The 21650-nt window shown below is 41.5% G+C and overlaps 2 protein-coding genes across 2 annotated transcripts; one reads left to right on the plus strand and one right to left on the minus strand.

The window, feature by feature from the left end:
• Positions 1 to 184: 184 nt before the first annotated feature.
• znf106b (zinc finger protein 106b) lies at positions 185 to 15723 on the minus strand. Its single transcript, XM_021319730.2, has 21 exons — positions 15589 to 15723; positions 15103 to 15284; positions 14940 to 15001; positions 13623 to 13826; positions 12315 to 13493; positions 11912 to 12236; positions 11765 to 11828; positions 10574 to 10728; positions 10407 to 10467; positions 9348 to 9993; positions 9213 to 9262; positions 9002 to 9135; positions 7809 to 7943; positions 5361 to 5477; positions 5069 to 5260; positions 3139 to 3201; positions 2860 to 2979; positions 2578 to 2649; positions 2421 to 2492; positions 2179 to 2325; positions 185 to 969 (listed from the first exon to the last, which is right to left on the minus strand). The coding sequence occupies exons 2-21, from the start codon at positions 15226 to 15228 to the stop codon at positions 913 to 915; spliced, it is 3981 nt and encodes a 1326-aa protein (XP_021175405.2). The 5' UTR covers positions 15229 to 15284; positions 15589 to 15723; the 3' UTR covers positions 185 to 912.
• A 24-nt stretch (positions 15724 to 15747) lies between these two features.
• On the plus strand, positions 15748 to 18932 carry churc1 (churchill domain containing 1). The gene is made up of 4 exons (XM_036147313.1): positions 15748 to 15962; positions 16048 to 16186; positions 18319 to 18389; positions 18477 to 18932. The coding sequence occupies exons 1-4, from the start codon at positions 15924 to 15926 to the stop codon at positions 18567 to 18569; spliced, it is 342 nt and encodes a 113-aa protein (XP_036003206.1). The 5' UTR covers positions 15748 to 15923; the 3' UTR covers positions 18570 to 18932.
• The last annotated feature ends 2718 nt before the right edge of the window (positions 18933 to 21650 follow it).

A 21650-nucleotide genomic window follows, 5' to 3' on the forward strand; every position in this document is an offset into this window, starting at 1 on the left:
CTTTTTGAATACATTTAAAAGATTGAAGGTAAGCAAGCAAATTTTGCTTTTTATTGCTGTACAGTTGGTATTAAAATAAATCTATATTGTGGAGCAAAAACACAAAAGATTGTGACATGAAACAAGGAGCCTCTATAAAAAGGGGCTCCCTCAGAAAGAAACATGGGGGAATATAAAGAAGCTGTTGCTATAAATTAGTAAATGTTTTATTCAGTCACAAAAAAAAGATCAATGTCAGCATATGATGGAGATGAAAGCTGGAGTACAATTATCTTCCTTAAAATGAGAAAACATTTTTTATTCCTTTCATTACATCAAGTGTTTCTGTACAACTCAGTTCCTGTCTGGAGGCGCGGTGCCGGCTTTTTTCCCCAGTTGTTGATTAAAACATCTATTTTACCAAGGCGAGGATATCCAGAATCATACAGTTGGTCATTAAAAACGCCGCCAGGCGGTTGATGTTTGGTTCATGCGCGTGCACGAATAAATCTGCACATTTAGGAAGTTATTGCGTTTTTAGTGCAAGCGGCCTCTGAGGTGCTTTGGTATAATTATGCCCAGGTTGAAGATTTGCTGAAATGTTCTAAAGGATTCAATTTCATGTGTAAAATCATGACATCTGTGGCTTTTTATTGGATGTTAATCAAAATTGTGCCGAGACGCCGGGTGAAAAGTGAAGAATAATTACTGAAAACAGAAAATCCCGTCACACCTAGGAAAAGATGAGGTTGCTCATCACGTTCAATGCTGCAGATTTTCCCACGAGAAAGCCGGATGGAATAATTTGAACGGCCAATCTGTGACTGGAATATCAATAGAAGGTGTGTCTCTACAAAGAAAAGTGAAAATCCTGGAAAGCAAAATGCTGAGCTCATCGATATAATCTTCTGCAGAGCTTCAGCTCCTCTCCTGTCAAGGCTGGAGCTGGCTGTTACTATCCACGTGCCTCTGCATGTGTTCAGGCAGCTCCTGCAGGAGGAAAAAAACAAACATAAATAAGCAACTTACAAAGGCAACACATTTAAGTAACAGTAAATGAGATGCTGCATAAATGTCTAGCTTTTCCACAAAATATGTGAATCCCTTTCAGTACAGGAAATGTCTAAAATACTGAAGTCACAATAACAAAAAAAAAAAACAGATGAAGGTCTGAGGAAGCTGTTAAATGCAACAGAGTAGGCGTTGTCCTCGCTTCTTCTCATCTTATCTTATATTAGTCCATCCAATTACATCTACAGTGCTTTGCAAAAAACTAATGCTGCGTGAACTTTTCACATAACCACAAACTTCAATGCGTTTCATTAGGATTTTATGTCAGAACAGCATAACATTTTTATAAGTTTTACGAATTAAAATGTGTACAGATAAAGCATGCATTTGTGTCCAGCCTCCATTTCAGTCAAGGCTATTTTTTTTTTTTTAAACACATTTTGCTCCAATTACATCTGCATTTTTCATTAGCTTATCTTTACTGGCTTTGCAGATGTGGAAACTGAAACGTTTGCCGGGCATCTGATCCAGATGTGTTGAAGCGGGGATCCATCTGAACGCTGCAGGGTCTTGAGGACTGGAGCTTTGGAAAGCGGTCCAGCTCACCGTATATTTATTGTTGTCCAATTCCAGGATTTAGTATTTAGCTCTGACCACCTTTTTCCACATGTCTCCTATACGGCTTGTGCCAAGCCTTAAAAATAACATCTTATAGCCTTCTTAAAGGCCAGGTTTGGTGAGTCCATGACTAAGCAATATTTTCAGAAAATGTTCCTGCTAGCTTATGCATCTCTCCAGTTCCTCCAGAGTTACCAGGGCTCTTTGGTCCAATGGTACCTCTGGAGGAGCTCAACTCCCAATAAAATCCATTGAGGCGTGTGGTTAAAATGTGACAAAATGTGAAAAAGGAGCACCAACACTTTTGCAATGGTTTAGAAATGTGATTCTTTGCCTTCCAAGTTTGCAGAAAACATGCAGATCAGTCTCGGCGCTTTAACTGGCTGGGCCATGCGCTTATCGTGTTAGCATTTCCCAGAGTCTCTGCAGCACATGTGGCGTGTGCAAATCACAACTAAATACTCTGGTTCTTATAAAGATAAGCAGGTTTTTATCAGAATGCCTCTTCAGTTGAGCAAACCTATTCAACTTATGACTTAACACGACCACTTTAATGATCCGATGGCTCACCTGTCTGACTGACTGCTGCGTGTTGAAGAAATGGTTGCACTCCTTCCACCGACACTTGACCGTCTGCAGATTGGGGTTGCTGTGGTCTCTAACGAGGTGTTGAGTGAGATGCTCCGGGATGCCGAAGATCAACGAGCAACCCTGCCACTGGAACAAAGACAAATACAACCAGACGTTACCAAAAAAAACCCCAAAGAGCCCTCTGAGCAGGATAAAGCTGCTCTCCTGTGTCCAAATCTTACCCAGCAGCGGTAGTTTTTCATCAAGTTGAGTTTGACCGCTTGGACGCTGCCGTCGTAGCAGCCAGTGTAGATCTGTGTGTCAGTGCATCTCTTTAGTGGCAAAATCCATCACTGATGCTTACATTTAAGTAGTGAGGCCTTAATTGAGTCCACTTACCACACTCTTGTGCACAGCCATGCACATCACCATGTCACTGTGACCCCCGTAGACCTGCAGACGATCATGGGACTACAAAAACAAACCAGATTAAGATCTAAAGGCAAATAAGGAATTAAATATGCCTCCTAAAACAGTGATGGAGTTAAATATTTAGTAAGGCTCTGATCTTTTTATGGATATTTGAAGTAATGCAAATGATTTGTTTCCCCCTAAAATGTTGGATTAAACCCATGAAGTCATATGGAAGCAAATATGAGCATTAAATGAGGCGGTGAATACCTGCAGCTCATAAACACGGACTAGTTTATCCAGACAGGCCGTCACCATCACTTTCCCCAGAATGACGATCGATGTGACGGCGTGGCCGTGACCCTTGTAGATCCGAACCAACTCCCCCGTCTATAAGCATCAACAATACCAGAGAGCAGGAAGTTGAAAAGAAATACAGATGTAGAAGGTCGTAAAGCATAGGTTAAGATCTAAAAGTCATGCGCAGTGGGGCTGATCAATCTGAACCTGATTTATTTATGTTGTGGCTGATGAAGCTGGAAGACTTACATGGATGTTGTGGGCGTGAACAGATGTGTCACTGGAGCCACTAAAGACCAGGTCGTTCACCACCTGAAAAATAAGAGGTAAACGTAACCCGACATAAACAATACGGGGATGTTACTGAAGTCAGCACAGCTAGAGAGTAATACAGAGTAATGAAGAGTAAAGAAGAATGCTGAAAATGTACTCAGGTCAGCAATAATGGCCCACATAAGTATTCATGCTCTTGATACATCCTCATAAAACATAAAAGCAGTTTATGGAAAAATGAAAGAAACATAAAACAACGCATAAACATAGTAGTGACAGAAAAAGCATACCGCATATTTTGGACTATGAGGCACACTTAAAATCCTTAAATCTTCTCAAAAATGTAAGCCTTATAATCCGGTGCGCCTAACACATGATCGAAGTTGTGTTTACTGACAGATTTTATGTTGTACAATGTGCTCAAAAATCTGTTAAAATGTGTAAGTATTACTTTGGTAAGAAATGAAGCCGCTCTGCTCAATGGATATTTGGCAGTACACTGTGTCACTACCTGATTGGTCCCCTGAGCTGTCTAGAGACTGCCTGACTGTAATGTCTAAACTAGAAGTGCTTTCATAGAAGGCAGCCTGCGCCTGGAGTATGCGCTAGTGACAATAAACCAAGTAAGTTAATTAAATATAAAAGTTACGTTTATAAAACAATGAGTAATTTTTTTTAACGTCTCACTATGAAAGCTTGACAGCTGCAAACCTTCCAAAACCTGGCGATCCACATTAAGAACCAAACTGGCAACAGATCCAGAGTAACCAGAGGATCTGCAGGGATCCAGTGTGAGAATCTGTGCCTGGGACAACTGTTAGTGGTGCACTCCATAAATCTGGTCTCTATGGGAAAGAGGAAAGTTCCTTTTGCTAAAAGCCACGACAGAGAACGTGTGGAAGGAGGGGCTCTGATTAGATGAGATCAAAATGTAACTTTACGGCAAAAAAGAAAATTGTTGTTTGTGGAAGAAAACATGAACACAGCATCCACTGTGGTGAAGCAAAGCGGTGGCAGCATCATGCTGTGAGAAGTAGGAAATCCTGGTGGGGTGAAAAAACAACCTTTTCCTTCTGAGAAAACCCTGAGCAAGCAGCCATGTTAATGTGTTAAAGTCCAGACCTATATCTAATTGAGAAGATTTGGTAATTGATGTTCACAGACACTCTTTACCCAATCTGACTCAGCTTGTAGCGAGGAATGTAATAAAAAGTGTTTGTGCTTTAGATTATAAAAGCAGGCAGCAAAAAAACAACAAAAAACAAACAAAATTACTGGCAGGTGTTATTTCAGCAAAAGCCGCTATGCAAAATACTGATTCAGGCGACTGGGTACGAATGCACACATATTCCCAATAACCATGCATCATTTTTTCTGCTATGTCACTACTTTGTGCCGATTTATCACATAAAATTCATTACAGTTTGTGGTCATTGCAAGAAAACATTTTAAAAGTTCAAGGGGAACGCTTTCCTCTGCAAGACACTCTAGAACTGATTTAAGATGCTGCAGAGAGCAGTGTCTATTCCAAATTGATGTTTAAAACATTAGCCAAACTTTGTGTAAATGCAACTAAAAACACTGCAAAAAGGGAACTCAAAGTAAGTAAAATTTTCTTGAAATTTGTGTATTTTTCCTTGATGCGAGCAGGTAAATAAGACTATTTGCCAATGGAATAAGATTTTCGCACCTAAAATAAGAACATTTCATCTTCGTCATCTTATTTCAAGTGCAGGATATCTAATTTTCTTATTTTAGGGGTAAAAATACTCATCCCATTGGTAAATAGTCTTACTTAGCTGCTCAAATCAAAGAAAAATACACTAATTTCAATAAAATTGTACTTACTTTTAGTTCCTTTTTGCAGTGAAGAACCCTGATCTAGAAGACGGTGCGTCCTGCTCACCTTCATACACAGCACAGTCTTGGTGTGACCTTCCAGCGTCCGCAGCAGCAGGCCGCTCTTTGCGTCGCGCACGCTGATGGTGCTGTCGTACGACCCGACCAGCAGGAGGCGCCGGGCGCCCTCCTGGGCCGTGCTGAGGCAGCTCACGCCCCGTGGGCCGTGGCACTCCAACACGTCCAGCTCCTTCAGAGTCTAAACGGGGACACGGTCGGAGAGGACGTGTAAGAAGCCATGAGGAACCCCCCCCCCTTCATCCCAAACGGTTCTGATTTGATGTGAAATGGCTGCTCACCTTCAGGTCATGGCTGACGACGGATCCGCTGGCGAGGCCCGCATACAGAATATGCCAGGCTATGTGCAGACACAGCACCCTGTCTGGTAGCAAGATCTGCTCAAGGCACTTCGTGGACTACAAATGAAGAAAAAAGGGATGAGTCACTATTGAGAAGTGGGTCAATAAAGTCTGATTTCTCTCAACCTTCAGGAAGTTTATTCCAAGGGTAGTCTGAGTAAAACAGCCTTATTGTGTGAACCCATTCATCCACTGGAAAAGACGTTATTAACGCTAAAGATCTAAAAAGCATTTCACAGTATTGCCACAATTAGAGACTCACGTGTTACTACAGCAATAGTTTTAAAGCCTATTTTACAGTTCTGCTAGACCACTTAAAGGGGAAGTCCGGTCAACAAGGAAAAATCAGGGGATCATTAGCTATAACTAAAACTAATACGTTTGTGGTTATTTAATGAATTTAGCTTTAATCAATAAAAAAAATGAAAACAAATTGTCGTCTGGATCACTGTTTATGGGGGCGGTCATTACTGCCCCAATATGGGCAGTAAGGGCCGCCTGACATCACATCCTGTGACGTGGATAAGCGGAGAGCCGACGGCAGTTAGCCGCGCATTAGCAGCTGTAGGAGCTGTTCTACACAGCTGCGATCTTTAACAATTTTTTCGGATTTCCAGAGGACTTTACCATTGAAATTAGCGGGAGCTGTTGCTGAAGCAACAATGCTCATGTGTGTTGCAGTTGGGTGTTCCAATACATCGGGTAAAAGGTGAAAAAACAGTTTTTTCACCTTTCCAATTCATGATCCACCGGGTTCTTTTGTTGGATTACCTACTTGAAGAGGGAGGATTTGCCATCTTGCTTCTGGCCAGAGAGAAAACGCGTCATATGCAGCCAACGTTTGGAAGAAGAATGTCTTCAAGATGACATGAGAGCGAGTATTTTCGGTAGGTTTCTCTTTTTCATAATGTAGAATTTGTGGGGACATTTGTTTACCCGACCAGAGCGGCGGAGGGATACGACACACTTAGAAAGTATGCTCACTGTTGTGAAGCCCACTTATTTTATGCAACGTTGGTCTTATTTTTTCTAAAGTCACTTGTAAATTTCATGAGTTGCGGGTTGCAATTTTTTTTTTAGCTTGTTTCTGAAAGTGAAGTCGATTGTTTGGGCTCTAAACTAAGTGACACTGAAATATCCCTCCACCTCATAACACACTGCAGCTCATCCTGACAGGAGCAGAGTAAACTCAGAAAGAGCCACTCTGAAAGTATTTTCTACAGTTTACGGTTGCAATAACTGATGATAACTGCTTAAAGTAGATTAGGCGGTGCAGGTCACCATTTTGAGCAGAGATTGGTTCTAAAGATGAGTTTATACTCATCTTATAACATTGCAGAACCAAACCCATAAACCGTACTTTAATGCTCATTTGTTGTCTTTTTATGTCTCTAAAATGTAAAATTAGTATCACTTTAAATTTAAATGCTTAATACCATGTCTATCTTTGTTTAAGAGGTTAAAAAAAATATTTCGGCATGAAAATGGGTATTTATTTACAAGGGGACAGATAGGGCATTGGGACTTGCTTTACAGTCGATCCCGTGACCTGACGTCTCAAACTGGGAGGAGGCAGTACTGTTCTTCACCAAGATGGCGGCCCCCATAAAAAGACCTTCAAATGAAAATTACTCTTAATTAAAAAAGCTTATCATTTATTGAACAGTATGTAATAATTGAATATTTAAAATACTTTCAGCAGTTTGAATTCTGATTTTGAACGGACTTCTCCTGATCAGTTCTCCAGAGTATTGAATTGTGTGAGTTAATACACTCAAAAACGGAAAATTTAACTAATACACTCGTAGCTATGTCGTCCTTCACCTTGGACTACAAATATAACATCCAGAAACAAAAATATTGGATTTGCGAAAATGGTTGGCCAGAAGTTCATGACCTCTTTTTAGCAATGACGGCACAAAAAGTGTGACATGATTGTTCAAAAAACATTATAGAGAACAGAGAAAACTGAACAGCATGAAAACATGACCCAAAAAGAACAGAGATATCTATGCAGCACCTGGAGGGACTACGTTCAAATGTTCTGTACTCCTAGAGACTCCAAGTACGGGAGGTTAAAAAAGTGAATTTTGCTTTATATATCCCTTTTGAAGACAAGAAATTAGGAAGCAGGCTGTTTAACATAAAATCTTTCCAAGAGTAAATCATCAGTTTGAAGAAAAGCTAAATTTGTTGAGATTTTAACCGTTCAGCTTTGGTTTCCCAGGAAACCGATGACGCATCTGACGTTTAGCACTACTTTATGAAACTAAATCAAACTAAAATCCTATTTTTGGCCTTTAAAATGTGAAAGTGACACTTCAGCTTGTTTAGAAAGGATACGTTCAAAGGGACTGCATTCATTCATTTTTAAAAGGCGTGCTGTACCTTTATGCTGTAACAGCGGATGGTGTGGTCACTGGATCCGGTGTAGAGGCGCGGCAGCGCATTCGCCGGAGACGACACCAGCAGACAGTTGACATTGTTGGTGTGACCCTCAAACACTGCTTCACACTCTCTGGTCTGGATAAATCAAAACGTGTTTCACAGCTTATTGTGGACAATATTATAAAACTCAACATTCAGGTCTGAGTCCATTTCACACAATAAAACTCTCCTGTTTTGTGAAAAAGGTTAGTTGTGACCAGGGCTTTGAACCGGTTCAAGGAACGAAAACGAAAACCGGGAACTTTTTGTATTTTACAGGGAACAGAAACAAAACCGGAAACGTTTTTTTTTTTATGATCTGGAACTGGAACACTTATTTAAAAATAATGGTAACCGGTTAATACTGGTTTTATTTCGTTCCTCAAAGTTTTCGTTGCCTAATTAACTAAAAAAAAAAAAGTAATTATTTTCCTGCGCACGTTTAACCTGACTCCGCCAGACGGATGTCGCTCCGCCTAGCTCCACTCACATCCATCTGGGACATCGCCCATAGAAAGTGATTTCTCCAACCAATTTTATGGTCTGGCCAATCAGGACGCAGGGCTGGAGTTTCATAGATGTGACGTAGTGGAGAAGTGACCGTGACGTGAGACTGTTTTGATAGCAATGGCGGCTCGCATCGAGGAAGCAAGTGTTAACATTGATGCTGCTATTTCTTCCGTGTTGTCCAATCTACCTAATATTGGTTCATTAAAAGAACATCAGAAAACACCTCTGATTGGGGGAAAAAAAAAAAAAAAAAAAAAAAAAAAATCGGTTCAAAGCCCTGGTTGTGACATGTGAAGCTGCTAATTAACACCAAAAAAAATTGCCTTAGGAAAATATAACAGTGTCGTCTGGCTTAAAACTGTTAGTAATTTATTTAACTCCCAGGATCTCTGGAGTCTTTATTCATAAATTTGGTTTTATTGTAAAAAGACGAATGTTTTCGTCTTGAAGGTGAGACGTCTCACTCTGATTAAACATCAAACCCTAAACCTTTTTAACTGTTTTTATCATGGATTTACTTGGACTAATTTTAAACTATGAATTAATTTATTATCTTATTTAATGTCATTTATGCGTGCCATGAATTTATTGCTATCTTAACAAAAGGCAGGACACCTGTGTTGTGTTGAAAGCCTACAACGTACCAGCAGACTGTAGGCGCGGGCCGTATTGTCGCCTGAGCACGTGTACAGCCGCCCGTCGTGGATCTGCAGGCCGTGGACGGGGCCGGTGTGATTGGAGAAGGCTCCTAAAGACGGCTCGTCTTCCTCCGCAGACTCTGAAACACCAACCCGTTTAGACGCCGTGTTTCTTCATGTGGCGCGTTTAAAACAGAGAGAGAAGAGACGGCCTCACCTGCAGGCTGGTTGGCATCATTTGTCTGGTTAACCGCAGGCTGAAACTTCCTGAGGGCGTCAAGAAAGCAGAGGTTGGCAAAGCAGACGTGACGTTAAAGTTCGGGTTTTCTGCGCCGACTCGATCCCACCTCACCTCTCCGTTTCGCACTGCTGAGACGTTTGTGTGCTTGCAGCGCTGACCTCCACGCTCCCAGACGCATGAGGTTCCTCTGGCCGTGCCGGAGCGCCCGTCTCCGCCGATTCCTCACATTCTGATTCTACAATGTCTATGACATCCGATTTGTTGGAATTGACCACCTCCACTGAGCTGTCGCTGTCGCCATCGTCGTCCACGTGAGACGCTTTCTTCTGCCTTTTATCAGCTGACCTGTCGCCTGCAGGCTTTTGTTCTGTGCTCAGATTTTCTTCAGTCCCTTCCGCAAAACCAGACGATTGCTCGTCGTTGTGGTCCAACTGGTCCCTCGTCTCCTGCTCGTTCTGCGTGGATGATGATTCAGGAGGAAGTGCGTGGGCTGAAGTGGAGCCGTCAGCTGTGGGTTGTACGGCAGGGGGTAAGAACAGCGGACTCGCCTGTCCGGCTGCGACTGGGTGAAGCGCTTCTTGCTTCACCAACACGGTCGGCAGAGCAAGGGAAGCCGGACGAGGAAGAGGAACATCAGGAGCCAGGGTTGCTGCAGAGAGTTGCAGTGAGGAAGGAAAGGAAGCCCCTGACAGGATGGACGCAGCCCCCAGTGAGAAGGTGTTGGCGCTCTCCGCTGGATTAGCTCCAGAGTATCCTCCTGTTAGAGATAGTTATCATCTTCATAAATCATATTCATCAAGAGAAACATTCTAAATCATGATGCTCTCTCCTCTGTGCTTTACAATTTGGATAAGGTTTAAGTCTGAATAAAGGAAAAGTGGAGCTACTTAGTTTACATCCCCTATAACGGTTCAATGGTGCAGAACATTTTTAATGAAAAGTTGTGATCATTATGATATTTGAAATATTTGTGATCGGACTTGTAATTAGGTTAAATGGCATTTGCTTTTGTGAAATGAGCATGTTGCTAAACCAAAAAGCTGATATGCCTCTATTAGTTAAACAAACAAAAAAAATAAAGGTTTCCATTAGATCATTAAATGCATCAGATTGCCTGTTTATTTGTTGTGAATAAAATCCTGACTTCATAAGGAATCCAGATTATTTTACCTTGCATTTCCTGCAGGATCTCAATGCGCCTTTGTCTCAGGCCGTTGACCTCAGCTGTAAACTGAAAACGAAGAAAGAAGGGGAAAAAAAAAAAAGGACACCGTTTAGCTACCATCTCAATAATAAAAAGAATACTTATCCTGCATTTTTTCAGCGGCTGGCATTACCTGTTGTTTCAGGAGCAACAGTCTTTGGACCTCTGTGTATGCAGCTTGCAGGGCATTGCGAGCCTGGATCAGGGACGTGTCCAGATTCTGCAGAGAGTGGCTGAGCTCGTCCTCCCTGAGCGAGACGGCCAGCAGCTGGTCCATGTGACTCTGCTCTGCACGACAAAACATTTGGAAATTCAGCATGCCACACTCTGAACCACGCAACCCATTACAGAGCAAGTACGGCTAGGTCTAATGTCTTCTGGAAATAAAAGACTTGATTTCCTACACAAAGAAGTCCCTTGCGGTTTTGTGGCTCCAAAGCCCAGGAAAGCAACTCCCTCCTTATGAACAAGCAACAGGTTCTCATCCATTTAAGACTAAATAAAATAAATATCCTCCAAAACGTTGCAAAGTGAATGGAGTAATTGCTGCACTGAACTTCCTGCCATTTTAAACAGCGCCCCCTGAAGGTAAAATGCTCTCATGGTTGATTTGTGCTTTCATCTTTTCATTATTTACAATGAATTATAAAATGGGCCACATTTATTTCCGATTCAAACTTAAAAAAAAGACAAACATTGTTTTACTAAACGTTTTAGTAAACTAAACTAAACGTAAACTATTTAACCACAGTAAGGGTGAGTGTGTATTTTCCAGATCCAAGCGTCATACCTGTCTAAATCAGCAGACCACATTCATTTTAAAGGCGAATACACAAACAGAAATATGAGTTTACCGGCAACATTTTCGTCATAGTCAGATTTTAATTACAAGGTCAGCAAAAAGTAAACTGAGAACGGGGGAAAAAAAGATCAATGGAACATTTAAACAAATTTAGAAGAAGCAATAAGTTTGGGAAGTATAAATATGTTTCATACTATAATCCTTTTTCATATTTTCAGAAACATTAAAATGATTAGTTCAAGTTCCTAGTCTTGCCAGACTGTGTAGAAACTCTGCAGTGTTTAATGTTCTGAAAGAATAACTATTGTGTAATCTATATAATAACTAATATAATAACTAATAAAGTAGTTAAAACAGTATGATATAATTCCTTAAGACATGTAAAATGTACTATTTAGAGAGGCTAAAAAATGGATGCGTCACATAAAAAGCTTTTTTCCCCCGGGTTTGTAAACCACAAACGATTTGGGTTACCCTTTTTATCAACAGTACTGGATATTCTTGACGGTAGAAAACAAGTACCTGAAATCTCCTTTTTGGATTTTTTCTTCTTCTTACAGCTTGATTTGTCAGAAAGGCCGTCTTCCTGCAAGAATACCCAAAAAAAATCAAATAGCACCGCTATAAAAAGTCAGCAGACTGGACGCTGCAGTTTAAAGGCCGACTTACTTCCACCCTACTGAGGGCCCTCTTCTTGGCATGGCTCTTGTTGCTCACATCTTCGCCTGGTTCCTTTTTCACCACAACCTTTCTTGCCGTCTTGCCGCTGCAGCTCTCCTGGGGAACGCCGGGCTGACCTGCAGAGTCCCGCGTCTGGATGGGTGTCTGCCTTCCACCGAGACCATCGGCGTATGGAGAGGGGAGAACGGGAGGCGGGACTGAGGGCCCGCCGCCTGGGAGCGATTCCCAATGGAAACCCTCAGACAGAGGGAAGTCATCGTCTCGCAGAGACACTTCATTGTGCGTCGGCTGGACCCCCAACTCGATTCCAAACCTGTACAAGAAATAAAGACGTAATTTGGTGGTAAAAACGGCTCATGGCAAACATCTCATGCTGGGAGAATGTCCTCACCGGGGCCTGCCTCTCAGGTTTTTCCTCTGTGTGCCGCTGAGCATCTCATTCCTGCTCAACTTTGCCAGGACAGGTTTACGTACAGTCTCTTTCTCCGCCCTGGCAGCGACGGATTTGGGGGCAACCCAGACTTTACCAGGTTTGCTCAGATTGGCCTCAATTTTAATTTTGCCTGCGTATCCGCTGGCTGAGGTAGAAGCGTTGCTGGCCTCCTGAGACGTTGCGTCGTTGCTACTCACTGCGTTCTCCATTTGTTGCGGATTCTTCTCTTGGTTGATTACTTGCATCTTTTTGAAACTTGCCTGTTTCTGCTTAAAAGGAGCGACAGCTGAAGCAGAAACCCCTGCATGTGCGGGAGGACCGGCCACATGATGCGTCTTAGCCGGAGCTCCTGCCGGCTGCTCTGCATCCTCTCGACTCTCTGCGCTAAGTTCTGCAGCCTGGACGTTATCGGTCTGCCGGCGGGCTTCTCGGTCCGCCCTGCACGGCTCCCTGACGCCCAGCGCTCTCCTGATCTCCTTCAGCATGGCCTTAACGTCCCGTATGGGAGCCGGGCCGCCAGATTTGTCTTCAGAATCCTCTTGAGCTGAACTGTTTGAACTTTCTGGGCGAACTGAGGCGACTTCTGGCTGAGCTGGCTGAGCTCTCGCTCCTTGGTTGCTGTCAAACACGATGGCTCCAGTTGCAGGGAAGTCGTCACTGGTGAAGGAGACGTCTACTGCAGGATTTTGCTGACTGGAGTTCGTCTGGCTGGCTGCAGCCTTATGGCAGCTGTACGGACCAGTGGGGAGCCTGTTCACGTTCTCTTGGTGGTACGCGCCGTTACCATAGTGCGCATTAGACGGCTGCGGCCCACCATGATGGTATCGAGGAGGTTGACAGACAGGCACTCTTGGCAGATGAGGGGCTCTCCAGGTCAGATTAGGAAATGGTCTGAAGGGAGGTCCTTGCCTGTGGGAAATGTTGTTCTCCTTATTTTGAATGACACCGCCGTGGCCTCCTGGGAAATGTGTTTTCTCCCACTGATTTGGAGTCACCGCTTGTAATCGTTTGGATTTTTCTAGCATCTTTCCTTTAGAGTCCATATTCTTTTTTTGGACACCAGATTGCTGCATCTTCACACGCCTTTGCCCGGCTTGCTGCTTTTTTTTCTTTTTATTCTTCTTCATTGCTTTCTTTCTGGAAGTACAGAAGAAAAGAAAAAAAAAAAAAAAAACATTCAACCCAAATATTTGAACTAAGTGGAAACGACGGGAACTAAACTCACTGTGTAACAGAGAAAGCTATAAACAGATGAAAAGTTCTTACTCCTCTTTCTTGAGGTTCTTGTTTCTCTCCAGGATGCTGCGTATAACACTTGAGCTCAGCGTCTTGAACAGATGGACAGACTTGACGTTTTTGGTCTTCAGGTTCTTAAACCTTACTTTGTGTTGAGCTGTTAGGATGTGATTGCCGTATTCGTCCAAACCCAGGGACTCCATCTTACATGCCTGGCAATTGTGAAAGGCACCCCTGTTCAGATAAAGGCAGAAATAAAACATCAGCTATGAAGGAAATACACATTTCTAGCCGTCAGACAGTTGCAGATCTTAGATAATAAGACAGACAATAAAGATGCATGCAACATTATAATCACTAAATGCTGCGTTATGCCATATACTATTGTATAGTTTTTATATAGGCTTGTTAAAATATAGGTGGACAGCTTTTCGATTAAAGTTAATATGCCTAGAAATACAAATTTCTTTCCCTAATAATCCATTTATAAAACACTGCGTGGAATCCATACTAAAAGCGTACATACGCTAAGAAAATGGCAGACGGCAAAAAAATATTTCAACTTACAAAACTATGCGCACGCAATTTTGCTTTATAGATCACCCCAATTTGAATGTTTGCGTACCAGGTTCCGCCTCATGTTCAGCCCTCTACACTCTCAGATTAAACCATAAATGGTCAATGCAACGCACCTCATGAATGTTAATGTGGATAAAAAAAAAAAATGGGTCATCTGATCATCATGGTGACATGGCAATCAAAGCGAGGCATTTATTAAAAAAAAATTTTGTGTCATAGATCCCAACTTTTGCGTGGAAAGCGGTGTATGCATGTTTCGGGCCCCATTTTCTGCACACGCAAGCTTTATAAATGAGACCCCCGGGCTGGAAAGCGCCAAATTAAACTCCATAGTTTTCTAGAGGGCACAGGACCTTGTCCTATTCAGCTGGGGATACCTTGATCGACTGAATTTAGGTTTTCTTTGAGGTCTAGTCCAAGGGTACGTTTCTGTTTTGGTGAGGTTATCGTGCTGTACTGCGCTTCCATATATTAGGGTCAGCAGACTGTGTTCACTCCTCTTTAGAAAGGATCTTTAAATTGAGGCACCTGCTTAGTAAGCTGCACACTCATCTTGTTCACAGTAATAATAAAGCTTTAAATCGACATATCCTAACTTCAAAAATTAACGTCTCAATGGAATGCTCGTGTTATAGGGATAAGATCATGTTGGCGCAGCAATTTAGACTAGAGATCATGGTTGTGTGACATTTTGCATCCCAATATGGCACTTGTGGACATGTTGAATATCTGGATTTTCTGCAACAACTACCACAAAATGACACTTACTTGCCCAACACCTTTTCCAGCTCGTTGTGATGCTGCATGCTGTGCATATGATCGTGCGATTCCTGCAGTTGGGAGATAACACCAATAGAATCAGACGTTTCATAAAAAAAAAAAAAAAAACAGCCACAGAATTCAAAATGTGTCCCCAACTATAGCCACTTACCTTTTTAAGATAGAACTTGCGACACAAAATGCAGTAGACTCTCTTCGCCTTAGTGGAGGGTCGTGGGGTCTTATTCTTTTTTGGCGTTTGCTGCACCTCCTCTTGTTTAACTTGCACGTCTGCCATTTCTGAACTCGGGGCTACCTGGGTCAGAGCTACAGATGCGCACCTCCTCTTCGTCCCTTTCGCAAACATTAAAAAAAAAGAAAAAAAAGTTGAATAATGCTAATATATGCTGACGTTACCTCCAACGCATCTATAAAGAAAATGCTCCTATTAGAACTTCTATGCAAATAAACCCTTGACAACGTGGTTTTACAAATCAGACCTGTGAGACGTTTAGCACGTTTAAAGTTGGCAGCTGCTGTTTAATCGACTGCGAGACGATTCAAATACACCGCCAGACTAAATAAATAAAATAAAAACACGCACGTTTTGTTCGGATTTACATGCGTGACAAAACAAAGGACAAAGTTTAGTAAATACCTGACAATTTTCACATGGCTCCGAGACCCCAACGTTTCTTTCTTCTGTATTCCGCCATGTTTGCTTACGTAGTGTACGTCCAGCCTCCGTGAGCCAATCGTTCGCCACAGTAAAGCACCGGAAGTCTGACTATTTAGATCTACAAAATATAAGGATGGAACAGATTAATGTCGTTAGCAGCCTGTTGCGACGTTGCATGTTCTATAGATCTAAACAATGTGTTCCTCCGGAAGAAAAGATACTCCTAAGAAAAATAGCTGAATGTTAGCTGTTTGAGGGGGTTAGTTATTAAAACAGATTTTTTGGGGTCTCATTTTGTGATATTTTAGGTCAAAATGTGCAACGGTTGTGTGCATAAAGAGTACCCGGACCGGGTAAGTTGAGGCAGCCGACACGTTGACGCGCAACGCCGATGGTGGCGGTTTATGAGAGGGACTACTTCTAAATGTGTTGTTTCAGGGTAACATCTGTCTGGAGAACGGCTCGTACCTGATGAACTACCTGGGCTGTGCGAACTGCCACCAGAGAGACTTCGTGCTGATCAGCAACAAGGCCACCGAGGACGACGATGATGAGGAGGAAATAGTCACATATGACCGTTAGTGGCTCTTGTTGTCCGACGACCACCACAAGGGGCCACAAGTCTGCTTACTGCGCTTTATGTCCCGTTGCTGCACTGCACTAGTATTCATAGTCCTTGAACTTCATGTTTTTAGATTTTATCACCGTACTTTACAACCACAAACTCCAAAGTTTTTAAAAACTAGTATTTTAAACATACACGCGTGGAACATAAATTAGTACATAATTGTGAGGTGGAAGGTGCATATTTCTAGCAAATGTTAAAAACACTTTTTACAAATAATGTTTTAATAGTATATCTATTATATAGAGAGGTATATATATATATATATATATATATATATATATATATATATATATATATATATATATATATATAGACAGAGCTCTCTCTCTCTCTCTCTCTCTCTCTCTCTCTCTCTCTCTCTCTCTCTCTCTCTCTCTCTCTCTCTCTCTCTCTCTCTATATATATATATATATATATATATATATATATATATATATATATATATATATATAGACGATAGATAGATAGATATTACATCTAGGGAACGCAGCATATATTGAAACATCTGTTTTCAAGTCCTACTACAGATGATGCAGCCACCACCATGTTTCTAGCTCGAGGTGTTCAGGGTAATGTTCAGTGTTAATTTTCCACCAAACATAACATTTTGCAAATAGGACATAGTTTTCTTTCAACAGTTTTGCTGACAGGGGTTCTGGGGGAGTCAGCTGTAGTTTTGGCAACAGACTCTCCCACCCGAGCTGGGGATCTCAACAGCTCCTCCAGAGGCCTCATGGGCCTGATTGTCTTCCTTGTCTGCAGTAGTTCTATCGTCTTTCCATTTTCAGACGACGGATTGAACCTTGCTCAATAGATTGGGTGCTATTTTATGACCTGACCCTGGCTAAACCTTCTCCACAACTTTATCTACTATCTCCACGGTGTTGTCTGTTCACTTTGTTTTGTTACAGACATCTGAGGCCACCACAGAACAGCTAAGATTAACAGTGAGATTAAATTACTAATTAGGTGACTTCTGATGGGCATTTTAGGGGTATCAGATTAAAGGGGGCTGAATAGATACGCACACCATACACTTCAGGTTTTCTTCTGTAAAAATTATTGAAACTTATATTCCTTCCACTTCACACGCATTACTTTGTGTTGATCTTTCACACAAGATCCACATAAAATACAATGCGTCGAAGTTTGTGGTTGTGGCGCTGGGGATGCCCTTCTTCAGTCCTAGAGAGCATCCCTTCTCCAGCATGCTTGAATCAGATGAATGGCTCAATGTCAGGCTTGTGCAGAGCTGATTGGCGTCCTGATCAGGAAATTCAGCTGTTTGATTAAGGTGCTTTGGAGAAAGGATGCAGCTATATGTTGTAGGGTTCATTAAACCCAATGGGAAAATGACAGACTGTGGAGCAAAAAGACAAACACTAGTCGGGTGTGTGGGGGACCCTGATTGCGTTGCAGGGAGCTTCAATGCAATCAGTTGTTTGTTTAATGTTGAATTAGGGCTGGACAATAATTCAATAACAATCTATATGGATCAATAGACGTATATCAATTGTAGAAAAAAAGAGTCAATAAAGAGTTCAATAGAATAAAAGTTTTCCTTCCTTATGCATTTTAGCCATGTAGGTTAATATTACATTCCCTACATCCTCGCAACCAATCACAAACGCAGATCCAGGAACCAAGCTCCGCCCCCTTCAAGGAGTTCAGAGAGCATGTGTTCATTTTTATTTTTTAAAAACTTGCAGTTTTGGTAAAAAGTTGGTAGAAAAAAGGTTTGAGTTCGAATTCAGTGTTTCCGTCTTCTGTACCTAAAAACAGGTCGCTAAGCAACAGCATAAAGTAGCCAGGGCTGCACTTAAAATATATGTTTTGAATTTGCTAATAATTATCAATATCGATCAATATGATTTCTATTTTATCGATATGCTTTTTTTCAATATATCGTCCAGCCCTATGTTGAATCACAATATCTACTGAAGGTTTTTAAAAGTAGTTATAGAGGCCTCAGCGTTTAAAGACCTTTGACTATCCAGGGTTTTTGTCCAAGTTGCTCCTCTCAGACTGTTGTTCGTCCACCACCAGAACATCAGTCCTCTAACCTCCATGTGTCTTTCCAGATGTTTGCAAAAACTGTGACCACGTCGTCGCCAGACACGAGTACACTTTCTCTGTCGTAGACGAGTACCAGGTGAGTGACGATGTCGGGGTTACACTGCCGTGGATCCACAGATTTCCTCCGATGATCTTAACGTCTCTCTCTACTGTGTCGCTGCAGGAGTACACTATGCTCTGCATGCTGTGTGGGAAGGCAGAGGACTCCATCAGCGTGTTACCGGACGACCCGAGACAGTCTGCACCTCTCTTCTGAAACCTCCAGACACAAGTTGTTTTATTTCTTAATTAATCAGCAACATGCACGTGACACTGGCTGCCTGTTAAAGGCTCCACTCGCCCCTTCAAAGCGTTAGGCCTCCATGTGAGGCGTTGTTGATTGCTTTTAAATAGCATTGAAATGCTTGTTTATCTTAACAGCTGAGCAGGACAGTACATTTTTTTCTTTATTTTTTTAAAACTTTTTAATGGGGAAAAAATCTCTGCATTTTAATTGACTGTAAACAGAGATTTTTGTACTGTTGCTTCTTTTGCATCAGATTTGATGCAAAGTCAAAAGATGTGCTGCTGCTTACTCTTTTATCACGGGCCCGGATTAAATCCAGATTAAATCACCTAATAAAAAGCGCTTTTTATATTTACTCCATCTGTCTTTGTCCAATATTAACATTTGACAAGTGTGACCCAAAAAAGTAAATACAGAAGAAATCAGTTAGAGGTGGAAAACTTTTTACAGCCCATTGTAAAGGTGTATCTCAATAAATTAGTAGACAATTGAAATGTTTATTTCAATACGAAACGTAAGCATCGAATCCAGTTCTGATGGTTAAGATGTACAGCTAATGAAAACCCTAAATTCTGTGTTTCAAGTTAGAAGAGTTAACCTGGCCATTAATAATCCAAAATAAAGGATTTAATACTGAAATTCTATGTTAGCCTTGTTATGGCCTACACACTCGCGGCTAAGGCTGTTGAGGTCACTGAGCTATATAATATACTGGAGTCAGTGTGCGAAATACCTGTCAATGTTTGGGGGGGGTCCTCATCTCCCGATTGTTGCGCAATACCAATGTATACCAGACATACAAGGACTCGAGAGGATGTTTCTCATTCACCAACAGTGAAACAGATAAAGTGCACAGGCAAAACAGATAAGATCAGTTCCTAATACTAAAATTTTAAATTTTTTGTTTTTTACCTTTTTTTGGAAAAATTTTTTAGTATTAATTGTTGTCAACGGTACGTCTTTCTTCTGTTTTGCGCACACATGGCTAATTTGCATACGCAAACAGGATTGGCTGGTTCCACTTGGCAAAAAACAGAACATATTTGTGAAAACATTTTTTTGAATTTTAAATACTGGACATGTTGAGCTTAAAAACATTTTAGTGACCATTAGTGACAAAAAATATTTTATTTTTAATTTTTTTGGCACAATTTAAGACCCCCTTTAAAATTTGCTTTTGAGGCTTTCAGGGGGTCTCATGGGTTAATCGGAGGGGTCGAGCCCCCCCGGACCCCCCCGTATTTCGCACTCTGACTGGAGTGCTAATCGCCCGCTGTTAGAACGAGTCGCTTTGAAGCCACCAGCCGCCATATTGGTACTCCCCATTTCCCCCCAGTAACCAGGGAATATGTACGCTACAGCATCGAATAACGAGGATTTTCTCGTGTTCAGGGGGGGCTTAAAACTTTTAAAATGTCAAATGCCATATACTTTTATGTTATGTTCTAAAACTATCAAGTACTGAGAAAGTCATGTGCTGAAATATTTTGCATTTTATTTATTTAAATATATATAACATGTATAAATATATAAATAATATACAAAAACATATTTACATATATGTATACATATACATACATATATATATATATATATATACACACTTATATTTACATATATATATTTTTAATATGAATAACATGTAAAATATTTCAGCACCTAATTACCTAGTAGTTGATAGTGTTAGCACATCCACTGACTGTAGAATTACCTGTGAAACGTTTTCCCACAGCCAGAAAACTGCTTGTTGTTGCAACTAAATCCTGTGGTAGTCTGTGAGAGTAGGGAGTAGCAAGATGGCGGCCAGTGACTTCAGTTTTTCGGCTAAATCAGCACTCCTGTGTATAATATAGCTAAGTGGTTGAGGGTTGTTGAGCAGAGTCACTGAGAGCCTCCAACAGGAGGGTAAGCCACAAAATGCATTGCTGTCAAAGCTGACAGCATATCAGTGGAAAGATGAGTGGAAGCAAAAAGTGTAGAAGGAAAATGTACATAAGGAAACCGCAGCCTGAAGGAGGATTGAGAAGAAAAGTCCAGGGTGCGGACCACTGGAGCTAGAGATTTAGGAGCAACCCCACTCAGACATACCCAGGCACGGGTTGTGTTCTTTGGATTAGGCCTGAACCAAAGATACCAGCAACTTCCTTAAGAAACAGAACTGGACTGTTGCTCAGTGGACCCGAGTACTGTTTTCAGAGTACATTCTGGCATTTCCTTTGAAAAGGCCCAGAGTCTGGAGAAAGAATTTTCACAAAAACTGACTAACGGCCGCTGAACTCAGACTTTCCAACCGGAAAGTCAGAGACGTTTTTTAAGGCCGATTGTCAGATCCAACATGGCCGCTCTTTAAATCAACAACAGTAAGCTGTGATAAAACATGTTTATTTTACTAGACACAGTTTGAAGAATGCGTCTAAAATCAACGCAACATCTAGGGGCTGCAACTCTGAAGCGAACAAATTAAAAGTGGTGTGTGCATGTGGAAAGTACAGCTTTAAAGGACGTTCCTACCCATCGCCGTACTGAAATCTTTAGTTTTTTCGTTTTTATTGTGGAATCCGGACTTCTCCAACTGTATCGCTTTTTAATTAGGTTTATCCCAGCTCCTATATTTGATTTCAGAGGAAAATTGAGTACAACATGAGGATGCCATGTCATCTGCTGGGTTTTCTCCAATCCCAAATCAACGCTGCCATCTACCAGGAAAACTTTGGAGCACTTCATGCCACCATAACCAGCTCTATGGAGATGCTGGTTTGATTTTCCAGCACGGCATGGCATCTGCTAATGCTGCCAAAACTTACCCACTTTAAATAACATGGTGTCACTTTTACCGATTGGCCAGTTAACTGTCCGGTCTTAAACCTCACTGAGAACCTATAAGGTGAAGAGGAGAGACTCCAGAGCCAAAACCTGAATGCCGCAGTTAAAGCAGAGCCTCAGTCTCAAGCCTTCCTCCAGCTTCTTGTATCACAACTGGACATATTTTACACCAGGAAAACATTTCTGAATTAAAAATATTTTTTTATTCTTCTGGGATATTTAAAATTT

This window comes from Fundulus heteroclitus, chromosome 15, assembly GCF_011125445.2.
Source record: "Fundulus heteroclitus isolate FHET01 chromosome 15, MU-UCD_Fhet_4.1, whole genome shotgun sequence".
In the NCBI taxonomy this organism is placed as follows: domain Eukaryota; kingdom Metazoa; phylum Chordata; class Actinopteri; order Cyprinodontiformes; family Fundulidae; genus Fundulus; species Fundulus heteroclitus.